The sequence below is a fragment of the Herpailurus yagouaroundi genome, unplaced genomic scaffold, assembly GCF_014898765.1.
Source record: "Herpailurus yagouaroundi ecotype Mexico unplaced genomic scaffold, PumYag 203, whole genome shotgun sequence".
NCBI classification, from domain to species: domain Eukaryota; kingdom Metazoa; phylum Chordata; class Mammalia; order Carnivora; family Felidae; genus Herpailurus; species Herpailurus yagouaroundi.
The window spans coordinates 12530202-12553835 of NW_024412434.1; the positions used below are offsets into that span (position 1 = coordinate 12530202).

Consider the following 23634-nt stretch of genomic DNA (forward strand, 5'->3'; position numbering starts at 1 on the left):
ATAAATAAAATTTATTATTAAAAGTAATTTCACCTGTTTCTCTCACCTTTTCTCACAAGACTACCATAAAATTTAAAATTATATATTTACACCATATTTTTAATGCACAGCTCTCTTCTACACAAATATAGCAGATCCCTAGTCTGTTTGATCATTTTTTTAACTTTTTAAAACAGTTTTATTTATTTATTTTTGAGAGAGAGAGAGAGAGAGCACAAGCAGGGGAGAGCCAGAGAGAGAGAATCCCAAGTAGGCTCTGCACTGTCAGCACAGAGCTTGAGGTGAGGCTCGATCCCACGAACTGTGAGATCACGACCTGAGCCAAAATCAAGAGTGGGATGCTTAACCGACTGAGCCACCCAGGCACCCCTGTTTGATCATTTTTTAAATCCTGTATCTTTCTTTAATATGTACTGGATCGCCACAAAAACATTGAATATAGGCACAATGTGGTATTGAGCAGAAAGAATCTCGAACCGTAGGTTCCTTTTCCATTTCTGCCACTATGGTCCCTTGGGCCAGTGCCTTATCTTTCCTCCTGTCTCTCATAGCTGACTGTGTGGACAGAATGAGATAGTGTACATCAACGTGCTTTGTCAACTGGAAAGCGTACCAGTTGAACAACAAGAGTTGTTGAACAAGTGAGAACTGATATTTACTGGTTTGGTTTCCAATATCCTCCACGTAATTAATTAATGTATTAATGTTTATTAGATGCCTTTTAGTGCCAGGCACTGTGCTACTGCTGAGATACAAAAATCACACACACACACACACACACACACACACACACACACATACACACACACCTCCCTGCTATCGAGCAGATTAAGTCTAGAGCAGGAGACAAAAACCCCTAGGCTGTGTGATAATGTAACGTAATGTAATGTAAGGTAATGTAATATAATATAATATAATATAATATAATATAATATAATATAATATAAACAATGAAATAATGAAATAATGAAATAATGAAATAATGAATATAATATAATATAATATAATATAATATATAATATAATATATGTACACAGAGAAGAGAAGTCTAGCTTTACCCAGAAGGGTCTAGAAAGGCTTCTCAAAGAGTTCCACACCTGTCTCACACTCTTTCACTCGAGCTGATCTTTCCAGGTAGGTAGGAGGGTGTGGGAGCTGGATACAGAGTGTGAATGCATAAAGTGTGAGATATCCCCGTGGACTTGTTTGTGATTTGGTATGGCTAACGAATGAGGTAGGAATCTGGTGAGCCATGTGGTGAAAATTTGTGTTGGGGCAGGAAGAGGGGGAAATCTGGGGAATGGCAGGCAGAAGGAGAAGCAGTTCAGAAGCCTCTGGATAAGACACGTTTTCTTTTTTAGCCCTGGATGCAATTAGAAACAAGTTGAAAAAGGCCTGTCTCTGGGTAGGCTGACCTCTTACCATCTCTCAGGGCTTAAAGCACTGTCTTTGATGGTATTCAGTAACTTTTATGTTTCAATTCCAATAATCTAATAACAGCTGCATCAAATCTATCCTCCAGCTGTGGCCATAACATGAATGTCCTTCTGGGAGGGAGTCGGACCAGAAGTCAGACATCACAGCCCAGGGTGTGATCAGCCTCGGGACGCAGGGCAGCACAGACGGCCGTGGGGCACGTGGGGGAGCCCAGCATGGATTGTAAGGGATCCGGGAAGGTTGGAGGAAGGACACTGAGTCGACTCCCCGAAGAGAGGCTCTAGTAAGCCAGGAAAGGGATATGGGAAGTGGGAAGGGTCAAAAACATGCAGAAGGGGAGTAAATTCAGGCGATCTGCGATAGCGGAAGGGTATGTGAGAGCAAGCGGCAGCAAGGTGCAGGGCACATGGCAGGGGATTATTATTCACGCCAAGGGGTTTGAATTCCCTTCCGAGTGCACTGGGGAGCCTTGGACATTGGGGAAGGATTGGATTCATTGGATTTCTTTGTTTCAGAAAGGAAATGGGTGGGAAGGGGGAAAATAGAGAGCTCGAGAGACCAGTTAAGAGGTTCCTTGGATAAACCAGGGAAACTATGATCTGAAACGGGAAGAGGACAGTGACCCTGGTAATATTAATGAGAGTCATTTGACTGGAGCAACTGGAGCAGTTGAGAAGCCGGGTGAATGCCGAAATGGAGACGGTGGGCAAGGGGAACTCTCTAGAAGTTTGGCTGTGGATGGCCAAGAAGCGGTAGGGGAGTAGTTGGACGGGGACATGGGGCTGAGGAAGGAATTTTTTTTAAAGAAGAAACTAGAGTATTTTTAAATGATGTCAATGGAAAGAAGAAGGAGAGAGTGGACAAATGGCAGAAGTCCTCATTGATAAAGAGTGCTCTCAGGAGGACGGGAAGGGTTGGGGTTAACGGCCTTGACGTTTGTGGTAATTGGCCCCCGTTGGAAACTTGGCGACCCTCCTTTTCAGGCCAAGGTATGATGATTTAATACAACATCTTTTCCTTTCCTTCCACCTCCTTCCTTTACTTTCCCTAAACCTGCCGTCCAGCCCTCCACCTCATCAACTACACCGCTGAGTCACCTCCGGAGCCTCCTGCCTAGCCAGTCCCCATGTTCTCCAGCCCTGCTCCGGTGGCGGTGGGCCAATCCTTGCCTGTGGTGGCATTGCTAGACTCTGGGGTTTTAACCCAGGATAGCCACGCCCTCCATCTGCCTATCATTTCACTTGAATCTAATTAGCACCCTTTCTTACTACCCCCTACAGGTCTTCCAATCTCCACTACTTTTCTCAGTTCCCTTATTCCATCCCCCCATGCTACTTCCTAATTCACGGACAACATGGCAGACTCTTGGATTTTTTTCCCTTCTGCACTCTCTTACTCTGTCACCTTTACTCTTTTTCAACAGAAGAAGGACATTCTTTGCCCTGACTCATCCTTCCATCTATTCCCCGACTCATCTCTACGTCCCTCCTCTTCTGGAACTTTCTGCATCAGCCGCTTTCTCTCCAATGCCTTTAAAGTTTTCCCTCTAGCCTACCGAGTGAAACCATCATCTTGGTGGTATCCATTAACCCTAATCATCTCAAGTCATTGCCATTTACTGTACTTCAAATATTATTTAAAAGAAACCTGTATTTACCACCCCTTTCTCATTCCCCCAATGCTACTTTTTCCTGTGGGTAAGGTCACAGTGAGATGCACATTGCTTTCAGTCCTTTTGAGGTTTTTTCCTTCCTGAATTTTCTTCTGTATATGACAGGATTACCGCCCCCCCCCCCATGTCATAGATGTCTTCTGCAGCAGTGCTTGCTTCCAATTCTTCACACACTTCTTCATTCCTTCCTAAGCAAGATCTGTCAGTGGCTTCTCCTCCTCCATTTTCCACTTGAACGCTATTCTTGGGATTGGTATTTACCCTTGGTCTTCTTCGTTTTCTCTCTAGCTGACCTCAGACTTTCCCATAACTGTTTACCAGTGACTTTCAAGCTGCCTTTCCTACTTCATGATTTCCCTGAATAGCACGTCCATAGTTTTCACTCTATTGTCATCCTTAATTTCAACATTACATGCATTTTGATAGTTTCTGTCCACTCCCTAGGGTAATTAGAAGCTCCCTCTGGGGCCCCAAATACCTGGAACTATTTGCCCCCTTAAGGTCAGGAAGCATCTCGTTTATCTTTATATTCTTAGTCACCAGCACTAAAAATTATTGGCTGAAAAAATGCTCTACACATTTGTCAAACCCAGTGTCAGAACTTGAACTCATTATCCCTTGAATCTAGACTCTCTGTGTTCCCCAGTTTAAATGAATGACATTGCCATGGATCCAAAAGAACAGATGACAAATCTAGGGCCATTCTCTACGCTCTCCTTTATACTTTATATCCAATTCGTGGCTCAATCTGTACATTTTTCTCCCAAAATTTATCTCAAGTCCCCTTTCTCCGTCACAACATTGCTCCAGACGTGGTTGAGTCTCTCGTCATTTCCATAGATTCAAACTTCACTTTCCTGTCTCCGCCCTCACTCATCCCTTTTCAAATCCAGCGTTCACACTCCTCCATAGTTTTCTCATACTCTAGTTGTATATGCTAAAACCTTCAATGGCTTCCCATTGCCTACGGTATAAAATCAGGCCACGCAAAAATACACTGTGGGATTTTTATATGCCGGGAACAGCCTAAAACACCTTCACATTTGCTGTCTCAAATTCTTTCTGGAAGAACTCTTTGAGGTGGGGTTTATTCTCTTAATTTCCAGGCAAGAAAACTAAGACTTGAAGCGTAGATTTAGTTTACCCGCAAGAGCTTCGATTTGAGCAGTCTCCTGTTCCTCTCACTGCTCCGTCCTGCCTTCCACCCCTAATTATGGCATCAAATGCCTCTCATGCCGTCACCTGACTCTCCTCCTTTCTTTTCCTGTCACTTCTTTCTCTCTGCACATGACATTAAGCTTTTCCCAACTCCTCCATGACTCCACACTCCTCTCCAGTCGCTGTGTCGTCTGCCTTTTTCTCTTTTTCCTTCTCCAGCTTGTTGTGCTTTTTCATATCCTTCACAACTGTTGCCAAATGGTGCTTCTCCTGTTATATCTTATCATAATTATGGTTGCTGGGATGTGTGGATTTTTATGCTTTTTGACCATCGGAAATTTTGATTTGTTAACATATTTTCTTATGTATTCTAGTCAATTTTTTCCACATTGCTCTCCTGCCATAGTGTAGATGCTCCACAGGAAGGGATCTGTTCTACTTCCTCTCTGTACCTCCATAGATGAACAAAATGCCTGGCATCTAAAAGGTGTTCCTTTTAGATTATATATATATATATATATATATATATATATATATACACACACATATACATATATGTATATATATATTAGATAAAATAATACATGTGTATTAAATTAATGAGCATATGAATTGATTGAATTGAATGGATGTCAAAACCAAGGTTTGAATTTTATCAGTGTATCTGACACACACAAATGCAAACAATCATTTAAGATACTGAAGCAAGTCATAGGAGTACGGTGGCCCTGCATTGTGTACTTTTTGATGGCTATTTTCTTTTTTTTTAAAGTGTTTATTTATTTTAAGAGAGAGACAGTGAGCAAGCGTGAGCAGGGGAGGGGCAGAGAGAGAGGGAGAGAGAGAATCCCAAGCAGGTCCAGGCTCTGAGCTGTCAGCACAGAGCCCGACGCAGGGCTCGAACCCACAGACTGTGAGATCATGATGTGAACCAGCATCAAGAGTCTGACACCTGCCTGACTGAGAGCCCCTTGATGGCTGTTTTCATTAGGCATGAATGTACTTTGATGTGCATATAAATATAACCCAAAAATCTATAAAGAGAAAAGCAAAATTTCTCTTTTTGAGAGACTATACTTGCTTTATTATATATTGATGTCACATTTAAAAAAAATTTTTTTTAACGTTTGTTTATTTTTTGAGAGAGAGGGTGAGACAGAGCGTGAGTGGGGGAGGGCCAGAGAGAGGGAGACACAGAATCAGAAGCAGGCTCCAGGCTACGAGCTGTCAGCACAGAGCCCGATGTGGGGCTCGAACTCATGGACCACGAGATCATGACCTGAGCTAAAGTCGGATGCCCAACCGACTGAGTCACCCAGGTGCCCCATATTGACGTCATATTTTGTCGGGATAAGGTAAGGAAGATTGTAAATAAATTGGCATTTTCTGTGCATATTTTGCTTGCTTTTATAGTCAAAATATAGTAATTACATAATAATATATTATTATTACAGGTAATCTACAGACATTTAAATTTTCAAAATCCTATTAGGATCCCCTTTTCTCATATTTAAAAGCAAAATACATTTTGCTCAGTTCTACTGAGGAGGAATTTTAGGTGTTCTATTCTTCTCTTTAATGAAAATGTAATATTCTTTTTCAGCTGATTGATGGTAGAGACAGATTACTATGTGAGCTTGATTATGAAAAATCAGTAGTTCAAGAAATGGTAAGGTGATTTACATTATTTCCTAATAAAGTTGAAATCAGGAATTTCATTTAATCATGAAAGTTTTCTTTGTAACCATTTACTGTAAACGATTATTTCACCTTCGTGAATAATCTGAATGCATGCATAAGTATAAACTTTTTTACTGAAGTCTTATAGTAGTGTTTTTTATAAAACTGAAGTTTTATAGTAGTGAAGTTTTTACACAGTGTTATAGTGTATCAGCTATCGTGACCTGACAAATCTAAGTTTTTACACAGTGTTATAGTGTATCAGCTATCGTGACCTGACAAATCTATACGTTAAGCTACGCGCACTACAATAAATGGAGTCACCCCACAATGTCATTACGATATTATTGACTATATTCCCCATGCTGTATTTTTCAACCCCGTGACTTCTTTATTTCATAACGGGAAGTTTGTACCTCTTAATCCCCTTCCCCTGTCTCTAGCAACATTTTCGAGTGATCGTCTTAAGAAAACAGTTTGATTAGTACGCGAATAAATGTGATACGCTGTCATGTTGAAATAGTGTCACCCTTTAAAGCACTGTACAAAATTTTTGAGGATTTTTTCTGGAGATTTGAAAAAAAAACGCAAATATGAGAGCCCAATATTTTGAAGGATTTGCTACTTTTCGTTACAAATTGCCATAACTGACCACAATAAAGAGCCCAGCTAGATATTTTGGCATTCTGTGTTAGTCTCGTAAGAAAACACTGCCTTTTTATGTTCTTTTAAGAGAACTTTCCAGACGGCTGCTCTTTTATTTTATCTGTTGACTACCCACCCCCTAGGCCCCCCGCCACCTCACCCCTCCCCACCCCCGCCAGCTTATGGTGTTGTAATTCGGCTTTCAACTGGTCACCACTAGTATGTCTTTGTTACAGTAAACTGACTGTGTTTATTATAATCAAAAATAAAACACAGCTTGACTTGCGTTCTAAATGTGCCTGAAAAGAATATGATACTGTTTAGAGGAGAAAAGGTTGTTCATAGGAAGTCAACACCACTTCAGATATTGAAACATTCCCTTTTTTACAGCTCGTCACACTTAGTGCCAAGTCATGACTGTTTCCCTAACTCTGTTTTGTTGCTCTCAGCACCATGTGTTTTGGGTTCCTTGTCATAGAAATTAATGCCAAACAATGCTCCGGGGCTACAATAAAGCCTTCTATGAAACCAACTGGGGAATGCAGGCGAGGACAAAATGATGGTTAGCTCTTCACAGAAACCGTGGGCTAACAAATACGTTGTTTTGAACCCTCTGCTTTTCGATACCCGGCCTATAAAAATCGTCTCCGTTATTTGAGGTTACTTCGTTGATTCCCTCTCTCCCCTCCCCCTCTCCTGTCATTCCTCCAAAAGTCTAGGAGTTGCTTCTGAAAACAAACTCAATGTGCACATTGTCACGAAAAGCGACAGTGTTTCTATAGAATGGGGGCCAAATGTTACATCGTCAGTCTGTTTGTGGCGTCAGAAATCAGACTTCATCGTAAAGAAGCGAGTTTGGGCCAGTACTATGAACAGAACCCATAGGTTTCCTTTGTCTTTTTATTTAAGCCTTAAGCAGTTAACTGGTGCTCTTACGGTGCCCGCAAAGGAGCCAATCACGTCTTATTTTGTTGTTGAGAAGTTTTTTGAGCACCAGGCTTCTTGCCAAGCAGCAAGATCTTGCATCACAAACCCGGCCGGGCACAAGAGCCTCCGGAAGGCTCAGAACTAGCTTGGGGGTTCGTGTTTCCAGTAGAGGGAGTCTGCTCAAGGTTCTTCTTATGTCCAAGGTTTCCATGGTGTACTTTTGGGCTCAGCAAGGTCACTGGCGCCCCTTCCCTCCCACCAGAGCATTCCGTTACTAACTCAGAGGGAGGTTGGCTTTGTGGCTAGTGGGCTTCCTTTGTTTCTTCCCACGGGACTTTTTTCCAGAAATGAAGATTTCTGGATTGATGATTGCACCTAGATGGGGAAGTGGGAGAAGGTGGAGTTGATGCTGAGTCATTTTGTAGAAATTAAAAAACTTCCTCACTGAAGGGTTTTTGTTCCATGCTTGTCTATTACTGTCCTCCAACGCAGTTTATTTTCTGGCCTCTTAAGAGCCTAATTTAAAAAGTCAAAGAGTTGGGGCGCCTGGGTGGCTCAGTCGGTTGAGCCTCTGACTTCGGCTCAGGTCATGATCTCGCAGTCCATGAGTTCGAGCCCCGCGTCGGGCTCTGTGCCAACAGCTCAGCTCAGAGCCTGGAGCCTCCTTCGGATTCTGTGTCTCCCTCTCTCTCTGACCCTCCCCCGTTCATGCTCTGTCTATCTCTGTCTCAAAAATAAATAAACATTAAAAAAAAAGAGTCAAAGAGCTACAAGTAAAAAGGCACCTTCAGTAAGGGTATGTAAGCAATGCGATATGGGGCAATGGTGTCCTTAGATTGGCTTGAGGGGAAGCATATGAAATAATTTGGTATCTTCCTGTGATTCCTACACTTAGTGGCTTTCACTTATCTTTTTTTTTTTAATTGAGCTATAACTGCCACCTAACATTGTATTCACTTTTGGTGTACAACAAAATGACTTGATATATATGTGTATATTGTAAAATGAAAAATGATCACCACTGTAAATCTAGTGAATACCCATCACCAAACCTAATTACAAAATTTTTTGCTTGTGATAAAAACTTTTAAGATAGGCTCTCTTAGCAGTTTCCGGATATACAATACAGTATTGCTAAGTATAGTCACCATGTTGTATATTATATTCCCAGGACATTTGTTAAAACTAAGAGTTTGTATATTTTGATCACCTTCACCCATTTCGCCCACCGCCCTTCACCCCCCAACCCCCACCTCTGGCAACCACCAATCTGTTTCTCTAAGTTCAGTTTTTAGATTCCACATATAAGGTGTTTCTCTTCCTGTGACTTATTTCACATACTGTAATGCCCTCAAGGTCCATCCATGATGTTGCAAATGGCGGGATCTCCTTTTTTATGGCTTAATAGTATTCCGTTATACATATATGCCACGTTCTCTTTACCCATTCATCTGTAATGGACTCTTAGGTTGTTTCCACTTGTTGGCTATTGTGAATATGAACATGGGTTGCAGGTATCTTTTTGAGATAAGTGATGTTGCTTCCTTCAGATAAATACTCAGAAGTAGATTTGCTGGGTCATATGGTAATTCTATTTTTAATTTTTTTGAGGACACTCCGTTCTGTTTTCCAGAGTCACTGCACCAATATACATCCCCACCTGCAGGGCACACGTGTTCCCTTTTCCCCACTTTTTTGCCAACACTTGTTATCTCTAGTGATAGCCATTCTATCAGGTATAAGGCGATATCTCATTGTGTTTTGATATGCATTTTCCTGATGATTGAGGATGTTGACCACCTTTAGAGGTACCTCTTGGCTATTTGAATATCTTCTCTGGAAAATGTATACTTAGATCGTCTGCCCATTTTCAATTGGGTTATTTAGGTTTGTTGGGTTCTTTTGTTTGTTTTGTTGCTATGGAGTTGTATGAGATCTTTATATATTTTGAATATTAATTCCTTATCAGATATATGATCTCCAAATATTTTCTACCATTCCATAAGTTGTCTTTTTATTTTGTTGATTGTTTTGCTGTGCTGAAGTGATACTTGTGTGTGCTGTGCTGATACTTGTGCATTAAGCGTCATATCCTAAAAAATCATTGCCAAGACCTATGTCAAGAAGCTTTTCCCCTGTGTTTTCCTTGAGGAGTGTTATGGCTTCAGGCCTTACATTTAAGTCTGTAATTTATTTTGAGTTAATTTTTGTGAGTAGTATAAGATAGGGGTCTAGTTTCATTCTTTGACATGTGAATGTCTGATTTTCCCAGAACCATTTATTGAAAAGACTGTCTTTTCTTTTTCTCTTTTCTTTTCTTTTTTCTTCTCTCTTTAGAGAGAGAGAGTGAGTGAGAGAGAGAAGCATGTGCAAGTAGGGGGGAGGGGGGGGGGGGGGGGGGGGGGGGGAGAATCTTAAGCAGACTCCACCCTCAGCCCAGAATCTGATGTGGGGCTCAATCTCAGGAAATTGGGACCATTACCTGAGCCAAAATCAAGAGTTGGATGCTGAACTGACTGAGCCACCCAGGCACCTCTATATTTTCTTTATTGAGCATTCTTGGCTCCTTTGTCAAATATTAGTTGATTATTTATTCGTGGGTTTGTTTTGGACTCTCGATTCCATTTCATTTGGTCTGTCTGTTTTTATGCTGGTGCCATACTGTTTTGATTACTATAGCTTTGTGATATAGTTTGAAATCACCAAGTGTGATGCCTCCAGATTTATTTTTCTTTCTCAGGATTGCTTTGGATTTGGGGGGTCTTTTGTGGTTCCATATAAGTTTTAGGATGATTTTTTTTCTACCTCTGGAAAAAGCACAGTCTGTGAAAAGTGGAATCTTAATAGGGGATTGCATTGGCTTTGAGTAGCATAGACCTTTTAACAATATTAATTCTTCCAGTCCATGAACACGAGATATCTTTTCATTTACTTGTATCTTCTTCAATTTCTTTCATCAGTGTCTTTAGTCTTCAGTGTACAGATCTTTCACCTCCTTGGTTTAATTTATTCTTAAATGTTTTCATTCTTGTAATTCTATAGTAAATGGGATCATTTTCTTTAAGATAATTTGCTGTTCGCGTATAGAAAACGCTACTGATTTTTGTATGTAGGTTTTGTATCCTGCACTTTCATATATCTTGAAGCTAACAACAACAAAAAAGGAGTGTTCTCATCAGGACAGTTCTAGCACTGGACTCTTAATTTCAGTTAATTTTCCATCTGCTTCATCCCAGTGTACCTGGCTCCCAGGGACAATCCAGACTTAAGATGGAAAGGAGTTATAAAGGTTGCTCTAGCTCCTCATTCTGGGGGCACAGCCCCGAGTCATTGCTGCAATTGGACTTGATCCTGTGACTGGGTTCCCTGTTGTCTGAGTTCCCTCTGAGTCATGCCTTGGGTGCGTCTGGTCCTATTCCAGGGAATGTGGCAGTGTTTGGCCATTCAATGAGGAAACCAGTATTTTGGTGACTCAGACATTTACTGTAATGAAACATAAGATTGAATTTCTGTGCCTCAGCCTGTATATTTGATAAAGTTTAGGACTCCTCATTGGTACCATTGCTGTTCTGAAGCTGGTGTCCCACAGGTAGAATCCACGGTTTGCCAACAATTGCTGCCCTAGGGCTGAGCACCATTCTGGAATCTGGGCCATGCTTTCAGTGATCTGTGCGAAACTGTATTTACATTGTAGCTCTGGAGAATAGTGGCTCTTCTAACAATTTTTTTTTTTAAGTTTATTTATTTCTGAGAGAGAAACAGAGCATGAGCTGGGGAGGGGCAGAGAGAGAGAGGGAGACACAGAATCTGAGGCAGGCTCCAGGCTCCGAGCTGTCAGCACACAGCTATTAGCACAGAGCCCCATGCGAGGCTCGAACTCACGAACTGTAAGATCAAGACCTGAACCGAAGGTGGACACCTGACCGACTGAGCCACCCAGGTGCCCCAAGAATAGTGGCTCTTAATGCAGATGAGCATGACAGACTAGTGGCTCAGGGTGACTGCCTCCCTCTATACGTGGCAGGGAGAGGAACAAGTTCCCCGATCCTGCCTACCATTAAGAAAATGTGTTCCATACAGTCCCGGACATCTGGTAGCCCTTTATAATCTCCTTATAAGTCACAGAGGTGGAGGGCGGACCTTGTGGAAGGAATGTTCCTTCGAGCAGGTGTTGTTCAAAGTCCATTACCACAAAGCCCACACGCCCTGGCAGTAATTCACCCCCTCTGAAATGAGCAGACACATTTGTCTGCCTATGGTCGGGAGGTTTATTGCAAACTATCTCAGAGGGCTGTTTCTTCTCCCTGGTTTCCTCTTCCCGAAGCGCCCTCTCTGGGTTAACTCCTAGTCATGCCTCGGGTCAGAGGTCAGATAACATCTCTGGGAACCCCGCCCCATTACTGCCCCAGACTGGATGAGGGGTTTATGTAGGTTTTTATAGCACACGGCCCCCCTCTCTTGGCTCCCCTCGCACTGTGTACAGATGGCCCGTTGACTTCTCTGCTGTCTCCATCCGGTGAGCTACTAGAAAGCAGGAGCTGCATCTTGTCCGAAGCCTACCATGGCGGCTGCCACAGAATAGAGACTCAAACGTTTGTTATGAGTACGTGAAGGAATGAATTTCAAAAATGGCTAGCTGTGGGGCACCTGGGTGGCTCAGTCAATTGAGCGTCCAACTCTTGATTTCGGCTTACGTCGTGATTTCTCAGTCCGTGAGTTGGAGCCCCGTATCGGGCCTTGTGTTGGCAGCGTGGAGCCTGCTTGGGATTCCCTCTCTCCCTCTCTCTCTCTGCCCCTCCCCCCCACCCTCTCTCTCTCTCTCTCTCTCAAATAAACTTAAAAAAAAATGATTAGTTGAAAATGACTTAACCCATACTATGACCTGAACTACACAGAGTTTAATAAGCAGATAGTACTGGGGCGCCTGGGTGGCTCAGTTCTTTGAGCATCAGACTTCAGCTCGGATCCTGATCTCATGGGTTCGGTTCATGAGTTCGAGCCCCGCATTGTGCTTTGTGCCTTCAGTGCAGAGCCTCCTTTTGATCCTCTGTCTCTCCGTCTCTGTCTCTGTCTCTCTCTCTGCATCTCCCCCACTCAAGCTCTCGCTCTCAAAAATAAACATTTAAAAAAGTTTTTTAAAAAGCAGGTAATACTGTTAATACATGTATGTGACATAGCTACACAATATATCAATGAACTACAGTGTACTTTCCAGTATTAATTTATAGGTTTTGTTCCAATGTTTCTCAAAATTTTTGGTCTCAAGATCCCTTTTGCTCTGAAAAATTGAGTCCCCTAAGGAGATTTGGTTTAAATTGGTTTTATCGGCTAATATTTGCTGCATGTGAAGTGAAAACAGAGTCAAATTATTTCTTGATTCATTTAAAAATAGCAATAATAGCCTCTTACATGCTGAAATAAGTAGCATTATTTATGAAAATATTTTCTGAAACGAGAAAAGTTGGTACGGGTGGCATTGCCTTACATGTTTGCAAATTTCTTTAACATCTGGCTTACCGGAAGACAGCTGGATCCTTATATCTGGCTCCGCATTCATTCTGTCATGATAAACATCACAGAGCCTCTGGAAAACTCCACCCGACACTGGTGAGACCATGAGAGTGAAAAAAAAAGGTGACCATTGTCTTAGTATTATTATGAAAATAAAAATGACGTTGCAAAAGCCCTAAAGATCTTGGGAACCCCGTGGATTCTTGGACCATACATTGAGAATTGCGGCCTTAGTCACTAAGGGAAAACTCGTAGCCAGGTGTGATTAAGGGAAGTGTCTTTGTTCTGGTCTAGTCCTGAGCCTCTCTCCTTTGTTTTTATTGAATTCACTTATTTCCTGACTCTCTCCCTTGACACCTCCCTGTCAGAATGTCAGGCTGATACATTTCAATGAACAGAAGCCATTCATGCTGAGGTCAGGCAGAAAGCTCCAGACTTCCATTTGAGGAAATTGTCGTGTATCTCTCATATGGTCGTAGTTGCAGTAAGCGCTCACTGTGGGTAACACCCGCTGCTGGGTTGTGCTGTTGTAATCCTAGATGTTGGGCAAGGGGCAGAGCCGTAAGTACCGCTAGTTTGGGTGGTATAAGTATGTAACGTTTATTAATAACAATTTACAAGAGTAAAATGAACAGAGAGGACACTCTCCCTTGATCTTGTATTATTCCACCACAAGGTGGTCTTGGGCTAGGTCGGCAGGATGAATCATGGAAAGTGCTGCAGGAGAGGAATCCCAGCTCCGTAGCACTTTGTACGTTTATTGGGGAAGTCGGAAAGGGCATTGGGACCATCCAGTGCACTTTGTTGTAGCGGGAGCTTCCGGCCAAAGGGCAGAGAGATGTAGGAAAAAACGTGTGAGAAAGTCCAATATACACTATGATGAAAACTTTCAGCCAACTGGGAATAGAAAGGGTTAAGAGGAAGACTACAATTAAAAAACTTTCTTTTATTTTTAGTTCATTTATTTTGAGAGAGCGTCAGTGAGCTCACTCTGTCAGTGCAGAGCCTGCTGCAGGACTCAAACTCACGAACTGTGAGATTATGATCTGAGCTGAAATCGAGAGTTGCATGCTTAACTGGCTGAGCCATCCACGCGCCCCGAAATACAATTTTAAGTACAAAAAACAGAATGAAAAATAAAACGTATCAAATATATGAGACACAGCCAAAGCAGTGCTGAGAAGGAAATATAGTTCTAAATGCTTACAGTAGAGAAGAGGAGGGTCTCAAATCAAGAACTGAAGTGTCTACCGCAAGAAATTAGAAACAGAGGAGCAAAATAAACCCAAATCAACCAGAAAGGAAGTAAATAATAATGATAATAGCGCTCTCTCTCTCTCTCTCTCTTTCTCGATCTCTCTCGATCTCTCTCGATCTCTCTGTCTCTGACTCCTTCCCCACCCACCCAACACTTCACTTCACGTGCACACACTGATGGAAGGCCAAGTGAGCATACTGGGAGAAAACCGCAGTCTGTAGTCCAGGAAGCAGGCTCTCACTAACCACCAAATCTGCTGGCATCTTGACCTTGAACTTCCCAGCCTCCAGAAGCATGACACATAAACGTTTGCTCTTTAGGCCACCCAATCTGTGGTATTTTGTCATACCAGCCTGAGTATATTCAGATAGGACAGAGTCCAATTTATCAATCTTTCCTTTCATGAATTGTGCTATCACGTCCAAGACCTCTTTGCTTAGCCCTAGATCCCAAAGATTTTCTCTTACTTTTTTTTCCCTAAAAGTTTATGGTTTTATATTTTACATTTCGGTCTATGATCCATTTTGCGTTACTCTTTGTGTAAGATGTAAGGTTTACATGAGGTTCGTTTTTGGTGGCTACCGATGTCCGATTGCTCCTGCCCTAAATGTTGAAAAGGCTATCCTTCTTCCAAGGAACTGGTGTTGCCCTTCTGTCAAAAATCAGTGAAAATATTTGCGTGGCTCTATCTCTGGATTCACTGTTCAGTTCCATTGATTTATGGGTCTAGTCCTCTACGAGTACCACAGATCTTTGATTACTGCAGCTATATAATAAATCTTAATATCAGGCAAAGTGAGTCCTTCTAATTTATTCTTCTTTTTCAAGATCGTTTTAGCTATTCTAGGGCCTTACCTCTAGGATAAAATTGTCTATGTCAGCAAAAAACCTAGCTGGGATTTTGATAGAAATGCATTAAGCTAGAGATCAATTTGGGGGAGAATTGACATTACGTAGTACATTGAGTTGTCTAATCCGTGAACACAGTCTGTCTTTTTATTTACTTGAGTCTTTGAGTTTTTTCATCAGCATTTTGTAATTATCAGCATACATAATGTATGAATGGTTAGATTTATATCTATTTATGTTTCCTTTGGCGCAGTTGCAAATTGCATTGCATTTTTAATTTTTGTTTCCATATGTCCATTTATTTAGGCCTTCTCTAATTTTTTTCAACGTTTTTTTTGTTGTTGTTGTTGTTTTGTTTTTGGGACAGAGAGAGACAGAGCATGAACGGGGGAGGGGCAGAGAGAGAGGGAGACATAGAATCGGAAACAGGCTCCAGGCTCCGAGCCATCAGCCCAGAGCCTGACGTGGGGCTCGAACTCACGGACCGCGAGATCGTGACCTGGCTGAAGTCGGACGCTCAACCGACTGCGCCACCCAGGCGCCCCAGGCCTTCTCTAATTTTGTCAGCAGTATGTTGTCAATTTCAGTGTAGGGGTTTTGCACACCTTTTGTTAAGTTTATTCTGTAGTATCTTACCATTTTTAATACACTTGGAAATGGAATTGGTTTTAGGTTTTATTTCCACTTGTTTGGTACCGGTCTATAAAAATACAACTTATTTTATATTAACTTTGTATTCTGCACCTTGTTAGATTCACTTCATTGTTACAATAATAATTTCATAGATTTCTTCAAATGTAAACAATCTGCAGATTCTTGATGTAAGCAATCAGGTCTTCTGTAAACGGAGACAGTTTTATTTATTTGTTTCTGATCTTTCTACCTTTTATAACAACGGCTAGGACTTGCAATAGAGTGTTGTGTAACAGTGGTGAGAAGAAGCATTCTTGTCTCATTCCCAGGCTTAGGGCATACTTTATTGTGTCATCATTAAGTATGATTTAGCCATAAGGTTTCTTTTTTTTTTTTTTTAAACATTTTTTTTTCAACGTTTATTTATTTTTGGGACAGAGAGAGACAGAGCATGAACGGGGGAGGGGCAGAGAGAGAGGGAGACACAGAATCGGAAACAGGCTCCAGACTCCGAGCCATCAGCCCAGAGCCCGACGTGGGGCTCGAACTCACGGACCGAGAGATCGTGACCTGGCTGAAGTCGGACACTTAACCGACTGCGCCACCCAGGCGCCCCTAGCCATAAGGTTTCTATGGCAGCCATTTGTCAGGTTGAGGAAGTTCCCTTCTATTCCTCGGTTTCTGAGAGTTTCTTTCATGAATGGCTGTTGAATTTTGTCCAATGCTTTTTTCCGCAGCTATTGAAATGATGATATATTTTTTCCCTTGTACTGTAATGTGGCGAAATACCTGGGTTTTTGAACGTTGAAGCGATTTTGCATTCCTGAGATAAACCCCTCTTTGTCATGACGTTTTAGACCTTTTATATGCTACTGCATTCAATTTGCTGAGGACTCTGAATCTATGCTCGTAAGGGACATTGGTCTCTAAATTTTCTTTCTTTCTCTGGGTGTGTGTTTTGAGTTACAGTTATGCAGCCTTCATAAAATGAATTTAGAAATATGTCTTCTCTGTCTTCTGAAAACAATTTTGGCGGTGTTAGTAAAGATTTGTCATTTCTTTCTTAAATGTTTGATAGAATTCACCAGAGAAACTGTCTGAGCCTAGAGTTTTCTTTAGGTAAAAGTTCTTGATAATGGTTTTATTTTCTTGAATAGCTTTCAGCTATTCACGTTTTTTATTTCATTTTCTGTTTTGTTATGTTGTGTTATTCAATTTGTTCACTTCATTTAATTACGTATTTGTTGGTATGAGGTTTTGCATAACATTCTCTTATTATCCTTCTAATATCTATAGGATCTGAAATAATGAATCGTCTTTCATTCCTGATATTAGTAAATTATGTTTTTGATCAGTCCAATTGGGGGTTTATCAATTTTGCTGATCATTTCAAGAAATTAATATTGGCTCTAACTTCTCTATTTTTTTCTTTTTATTTCATTGATATCCGCTCTGACCTCTGTCCTTTTTCCAACTCTATTTCCTTTTTGTTTACTTTGCTCTTCTTGTTTCAAATTTAAAAAAAAAAAACCTATTTATTATTGAGAGAGAGAGACAGAGCACAAGTGAGGGAGGAGCAGAGAGAGAGGGAGACAGAATCCAAAGCAGGCTCCAGGCTCTGAGCTGCCAGCACAGAGCCTGATGAGGGACTCAAGCTTGTGAACCTCGAGATCATGACGTGAGCTGAAGTTAAACACCCAGCACACTGAGCCAACCAGGCACCCCGCTCTTGCTTTTTTTTTTAAGTTTATTTATTTATTTTTGAGAAAGAGAGAGAGAGAGAGAGCGCACATGCAAGTGGGAGAGGGACAGAGAGAGAGGAAGAGAGAGAATCCCAAGCAGGCTCCACACTATCAGCCAGAGTCCAGGGAGGAGCTTGATCTCATCAACAGTGAGATCATGACCTGAGCCTAGATCAAGAGTTGGATGCTTAGCTGACTGAGCCACCCTGGTGCCCCCACTCTTCTCTTTTGACCTTCCCAGGGTGGAACTTTAGGTAATTGATCTCAGGCTTTTTATTATTTTTAATATGAGCATTTAAAGCGATTAATTTGCCTCTGAGCAGCTTTCCACACGTTTTGATATCCTGTATTGTTACTCAGTGTAGAAAATTTTCTTTTTTTTTTTAATTTTTTTTTTTCAACGTTCATTCATTTTTGGGACAGAGAGAGACAGAGCATGAACGGGGGAGGGGCAGAGAGAGAGGGAGACACAGAATCGGAAACAGGCTCCAGGCTCTGAGCCATCAGCCCAGAGCCCGACGCGGGGCTCGAACTCACGGACCGCGAGATCGTGACCTGGCTGAAGTCAGACGCCTAACCGACCGCGCCACCCAGGCGCCCCGAAAATTTTCTAATTTCTGGTTTCCTTTGTGATTTAGAACTGTGTTGTTTACTTTATATTTTTTGTTATTGATTTCTAGTTTAATTCCATTGTGATCAGAGAACATTCTCTGTATGATTTGAATTTTTATCAGTCTGTTGGCAGTTCTTTCATGGCCAAAAAGCATACAGTCTATCATGGGACTGTACCATATACACTTGAAAATGATTTATCTTCTGCCAAGTTGATGGGTGGTATTCCAACCTCTTTGTGTATTTATATTTAAAGTGCTTATGTAATAGACAGAAAAAACTTGGTTCTTGATTTTTTTACACATTCCGGCCATTTCAGCATTTTAACCAGATTGCTTAGTCTATCAACATTCAATGTGATTATCGATAGGGGTGGATTAGGTCTACCATTTTATCACTGGTTTTCTACATGTGCCCTCTGGGTTTTGCATTGTCATTTTTCCTCTGTTCCCTTATTGATTGATTTTTACCTTTCTTTTAATATGTTTTAGAATCCCATTTTAATTTATCTGTTATCATTTTGGCTTTTTGCCGATCTTTCAGTGGTTACTGTAGCAATCATAATTTACATCCTTAACTTGTTGCCATTTGACTTAGAGTTAATTTAGGGCCGTTTCGTGTAACATATAGTACACCTGAAATACGTAGGTTTGTTTATATAGATCTATTTCTCCATTCTTCAAGTGAAAGCTGTTCTATGTATTCTATTTACATCATAATTACAATTTTTGCCTTACTTTTTTAAAGTTTTATTTGTGTATTTATGTAATCTGTATACCCAACGAGGGGCTTGAATTCACAGTCAGCAGTTGGAACATTCTACCTACTGAGCCAGCCAGGTGCCCCTATAATTTTTGCTTTCTTATTTTATTTTCTTACAAGTTTTGCTTTAAACAGTTGTATGTATTTGAAAGAAATGAAAACAAAATACTCTTACCTATTCACCATTTCTGATGCTCTGCATTCCTTCCTAAAGATTGGAGGCTGTCCCTGGGATCAATTTTCTTCGGTCTGAGGAGATTCCTTTAGTGTTTCTCATAGATCAGGACCGCGGTGGTGCTGTCCCTCTGTTTTTTTTGTTCTTGTTAATGTTTATCGCTGAGAGAGAGACAGAGAGAGAGAGAGAGACAGAGGGTGAGCGACAGAGGGGGAGGGGCAAAGAGAGACAGACACACGGAATCGGAAGCAGGCTCCAGGCTCTGAGCTGTCAACACAGAGCCCAACGAGGGGCTCGAGCCCACGAACCAGGAGATCATGACCTGCGCTGAAGCCCAACACATAAGTGACTGAGCCGCCCAGGTGCCCCTCTTTTACCTTCGACCTCGAAAGATACTTTCTCTCAGCACAGAATCCCGAGTCGACAGTGTTGGCTTCTCTTTCATTCTTTTAGCACTTTAGAGACGTCATCCCACTAGTTTTTCAGCTACCGTCCAAGTGTCAGTCTGTTAACAGGCTTTTCCTTGAAAATAGATCAACCACACACCCTAGTTGTGTGGCGCATTTGGGGATTTTAAGGACATTACGAATGTTCTATGGCATTTTTAAGAATCAAGCAATGAGTGGCTCACTCGGTTGAGCGTCCAGCTTCGGCTCAGGTCATGATCTCACGGTTTGTGAGTGGGGGCCCCGCATCGGGCTCGCTGCTGTCAGCGCAGAGCCCTCTTGGGATCCTCTGTCCCCCTCTCTGCCCCTCCTCTGCTTACGCTCTGTCTCAGAAAAAAAAAAAAAACATAAAGAAATACATTTTAAAAAGCAGGCAATGAACTTGGTTGCAATCAAACTGCAAGCCGCGTGTCGCAGGCGGCGGGTGGCGACATCGCCATCAATCCTAATTCCATCTTCAAGGCTTCCCTTCGCTGCAGGCATCGCCCAGGCATCAGCTAGAGATTAGGCAAAATTTATGCACACGGTTTGGGGCCGTGCAGTCTGAATTTCCTCGGGGTCTCCTTGCCTTGGGACTTTCGTTGGCTATGGCTGTCCTGAACTGTGTCCTCAGTAATCCCAAAAGGCTGCGAATTTCCCCTCGGTTTTAGTTACTCCCCCCGCCAGCCAGACTGGGCACTGCTCTCAAGTTTAAAGCCATTGTCTTCAAGTAATTGCTTTTGTATACTTTTCTCCAGAGTTTATAGTTGTCATCTGCGGGAGGGTTGGTTTCACAGCAGTTACTCAGCCGTGACCAGAAGTGTAGCCCCCACCTAATTACACCTTCATAATGTGAATATTATCATGTCACACACATACACCCCCACACACTTAAAGTCATTCAGTGGTGCCCTCCTGCGTTTGAAATAAAATCCAAGCTTTGCGTGTTCTCCTGAATCTCAGCACACCCGCCCAGTTCTCCCCAAATGCAGCGCTCCATGGACAGCAGTTACCATCCTCCCAGACCTCAAGAGTTCATGACACAGACCTGTCTTCGGTTGAATTCCGCTCTATCTGTAGGTGACAACTACTTTTGAAAATCCATTGTAGTTGGTGAGACGCTAGTGAGATGAATGGCTGGAGGTATTTCTCATTTTTCATAAGATTAGCCAGAATTAGAATCACTGGCATTGGGGCACCTGGGTGGCTCAGTCGGTTAAGTGTCTGACTTCAGCTCGGGTCATGATCTCGCGGTCCGTGGGTTCGAGCCCCGCGTCGGGCTCTGTGCTGACAGCTCAGAGCCTGGAACCTGCTTCGGATTCTGTGTCTCCCTCTCTCTCTGCTCCTCCCCTGCTCATGCTCTGTCTCTCAACAATAAATAAATGTTAAAAAAAAATTTTTTTTAAATCACTGGCATTACTCGTAAATTAATATGAAAAAAGCTTAATATGATTGACGCATGCATTAATGATATATTATTTGCCCCTTGCAACAACACAGATGGATCTGAAGGAAATTATACAAAGTGATGTGAATCAGAGAAAGACAGAGAAAGACTGTATCACCTTACTTATAGGTGGAATCTAAAAACAAACCTGAGAAAATGAACTTAGAAATGCCAGAGGGTAGGGTGGGACGTGGGTGAAATGGGTGAAGGTGGTCAAAAAGGACAAATTTCCAGTTATGAGATAAAAAGCGGTCATAGGAGCGTCACGTGCAACATGGTAACTATGGTTAATAAGACTGTATAGTATATTTGAAAGTTGCTAAGAGAGTAAATCCTAAATGTTCTTGCCAGAAGAAAAAAAATGTAACTGTGTGGTGATGGATGTTTTAACTACATTTATTGTGGTGATCATGTTGTAATAGAAACAAATTTTGAATTATTACGTTGCAGACCCGAAACTAATATAGCATTATATGTCAGTTATATCTCAATGATACATATGATAAAAAGCCTTTTATGCCTGGAACCTAGAATCGATTCTTTAAATCAAAATTTCATCATTATATGATTGAAGTCTGGCTATTGAATTATCTGAAATTTCTTTGCAAATTTTATAAGACCTGGGATTTATAGCTATCGTAAAAATATATGAAACAAATTATTACCACGAAAGCAAACAATATATATTTCTCTATAGTCTCTATTATGCTTAAAGCAATGAACAAATGCTAATGACTTTAAACATTTACAATTTTATTTCTTTCTGTTCACCTCTTTTAAGTGTTTTTTTTCTGGGTACAAATTTATCTTCTAATTCATATTCAGCATTATAACCTTACATCCTCATCATAGTTTTAGCAGTCAAGGGGTTTACAATTCTATTCTTTCATTGCTTGAGGAAGTTTTCTAGAAAATTCTTTTGAATCTTTGCAAATGATAACAAATGATACGGGCCTTCCATTTCACAGATTAATAAACAGAAGGAGGACATGGAAACAAGGAAGAGGATTGAGAGCCTAAGCGTCAAGGTCTGCATTTAACTTTAAGTTCTTTTTTTGTCTTTTATTCTGTGTGTGTCTCATTTTGGCGTCTGGGTTGAAGAATGCCTGCATACCGCACTGAGACTTTTCACTTTCCAAGATCTGAGTCTGAAGGAGAAAATGCTTAAAAGTGTGTATGGTAGGAGCGTCTGGGTGGCTCAGTCGGTTAAGTGTCTGACTTTGGCTCAGGTCATGATCTCGCGGTCTGTGAGTTCGGGCCCCCGCTCTGTGCTGACAGCTCGGAGCCTGGAGCCTGCTTCTGGTTCTGTGCCTCCCTCTCTGTCTGCCCCTCCCCTGCTCATGCCTTGTCTCTTCAGACTCCTGTCCCTTCCCTCCTACCTTCTCTTCCCCGAGCTCCCTACACATCCAATACAGACCTCAAGCTGTCACTGCACCCCACTCCTCACCCCGCCCCCGCCTTTCCAGCTGCTTCCAGGAAACATCGAATTCGTTGGTATGTTTTTCTTAGTACAGCAGCATCAGTGGGAGGCGTGGAAAAACAGACCCAGCCTGCAAATTAAATCAGGCCAACGGGGAGTGTGGGACTGGGGAAAAGGAACAGATCCATACCCTTTGGGACTGAACACTTTAGCCTGAAATGCCCGCTCAAGGGAAGAAAAGAAAAGAGACGTGAACCGGAGGCGTGAAGTGAGAATAACAAAGTTGGTTGTTTTTGTGTGCCAGAGCTGGAGAGCACTCAAGGAGAAAGAAACCTCTTTGTCTCTGTGGTCCTCACAACCCAGGATTCCATCCAGGCCTGGAACCATTTCAAGGGCACGCTCGCCCTCCTCCAGTTTAGCGCCTGTTAAGACCAAGAAAGTTAAGACTCCGAAGAAATCTGCCAAGGAAGAACAGCCTGTGGTAAGAACTTCTCATATGACCACACGCCATGACGCTTTGGTCCACAAAGGGCCGCCGTTCTGCGGGCACTATTGCGACCTCACGGCCGGCATCAGCAAGGCGGCCGGTCTCACCCGCCGGGTCCCCTACTCTCTGTGCGTGCAGCTGGGCAGGGCTCTGTCTGCTCTTCTGTGCACCAAGGTGTCCTTGTTGAGCCCCTTGACTGCCCAAGAGGATGCCACCCTTGTCCCCAGGTTGGTGGTTTATTAGCTTCGTCACTAAGGCTTAGTGGGTCTCTATTAAATTAGCAGGATAGAAAAGTCACGTCCAAAGCATGTTCTAGGGGGTATAATTTCTGACTCATTACTGCCCGATATCTGTCAAAAGCTTACTGAAAATTCCCTGAATTTTCAGGGCATGCAGGCTACACAATCCATTTGTTCATAGTATTCTAATTAATGTTTGTTTATTTTTGAGAGGCAGAGCGCAAGCGGGGGAGGGGCAGAGAGAGAGAGAGAGGGAGACACAGAATCCCAAGCAGGCTCCAGGCTCCGAGCTGTGGGCGCAGAGCCGGACTCGGGGCTCGAACCCCCGGACTGCTAGATCACGACCTGAGCCGAAGTCGGACGCTCTACCGACTGAGCCCCCCGGGCGCCCCTATTCGCTCATAGCATTCTAAATTGACAGCTGGATTAACTCACACCGTCAGGGACATGCACGCATGAAATATACGCTCTTCCTGTCCTAATCCGCTAGACGGCCACCAATCAGAGTTGCTTTTACCAGGCCTGCCGTGTTACTGCTGGTCCGTACAAGAAACC

At 42.3% G+C, this 23634-nt stretch overlaps 1 protein-coding gene across 2 annotated transcripts in view; it reads left to right on the forward strand.

The window, feature by feature from the left end:
* The window catches only part of CUNH10orf67 (chromosome unknown C10orf67 homolog), a 167526-nt gene that overhangs the window by 74606 nt on the left and 69286 nt on the right, over positions 1 to 23634 (forward strand). For both annotated transcript variants that reach the window (XM_040451222.1, XM_040451221.1), the window contains exons 8-10: positions 5871 to 5936; positions 21902 to 21961; positions 22658 to 22834. In XM_040451222.1, coding sequence (XP_040307156.1) covers positions 5871 to 5936; positions 21902 to 21961; positions 22658 to 22834 — 303 coding nt within the window. The remainder of the gene's footprint in view (positions 1 to 5870; positions 5937 to 21901; positions 21962 to 22657; positions 22835 to 23634) is intronic.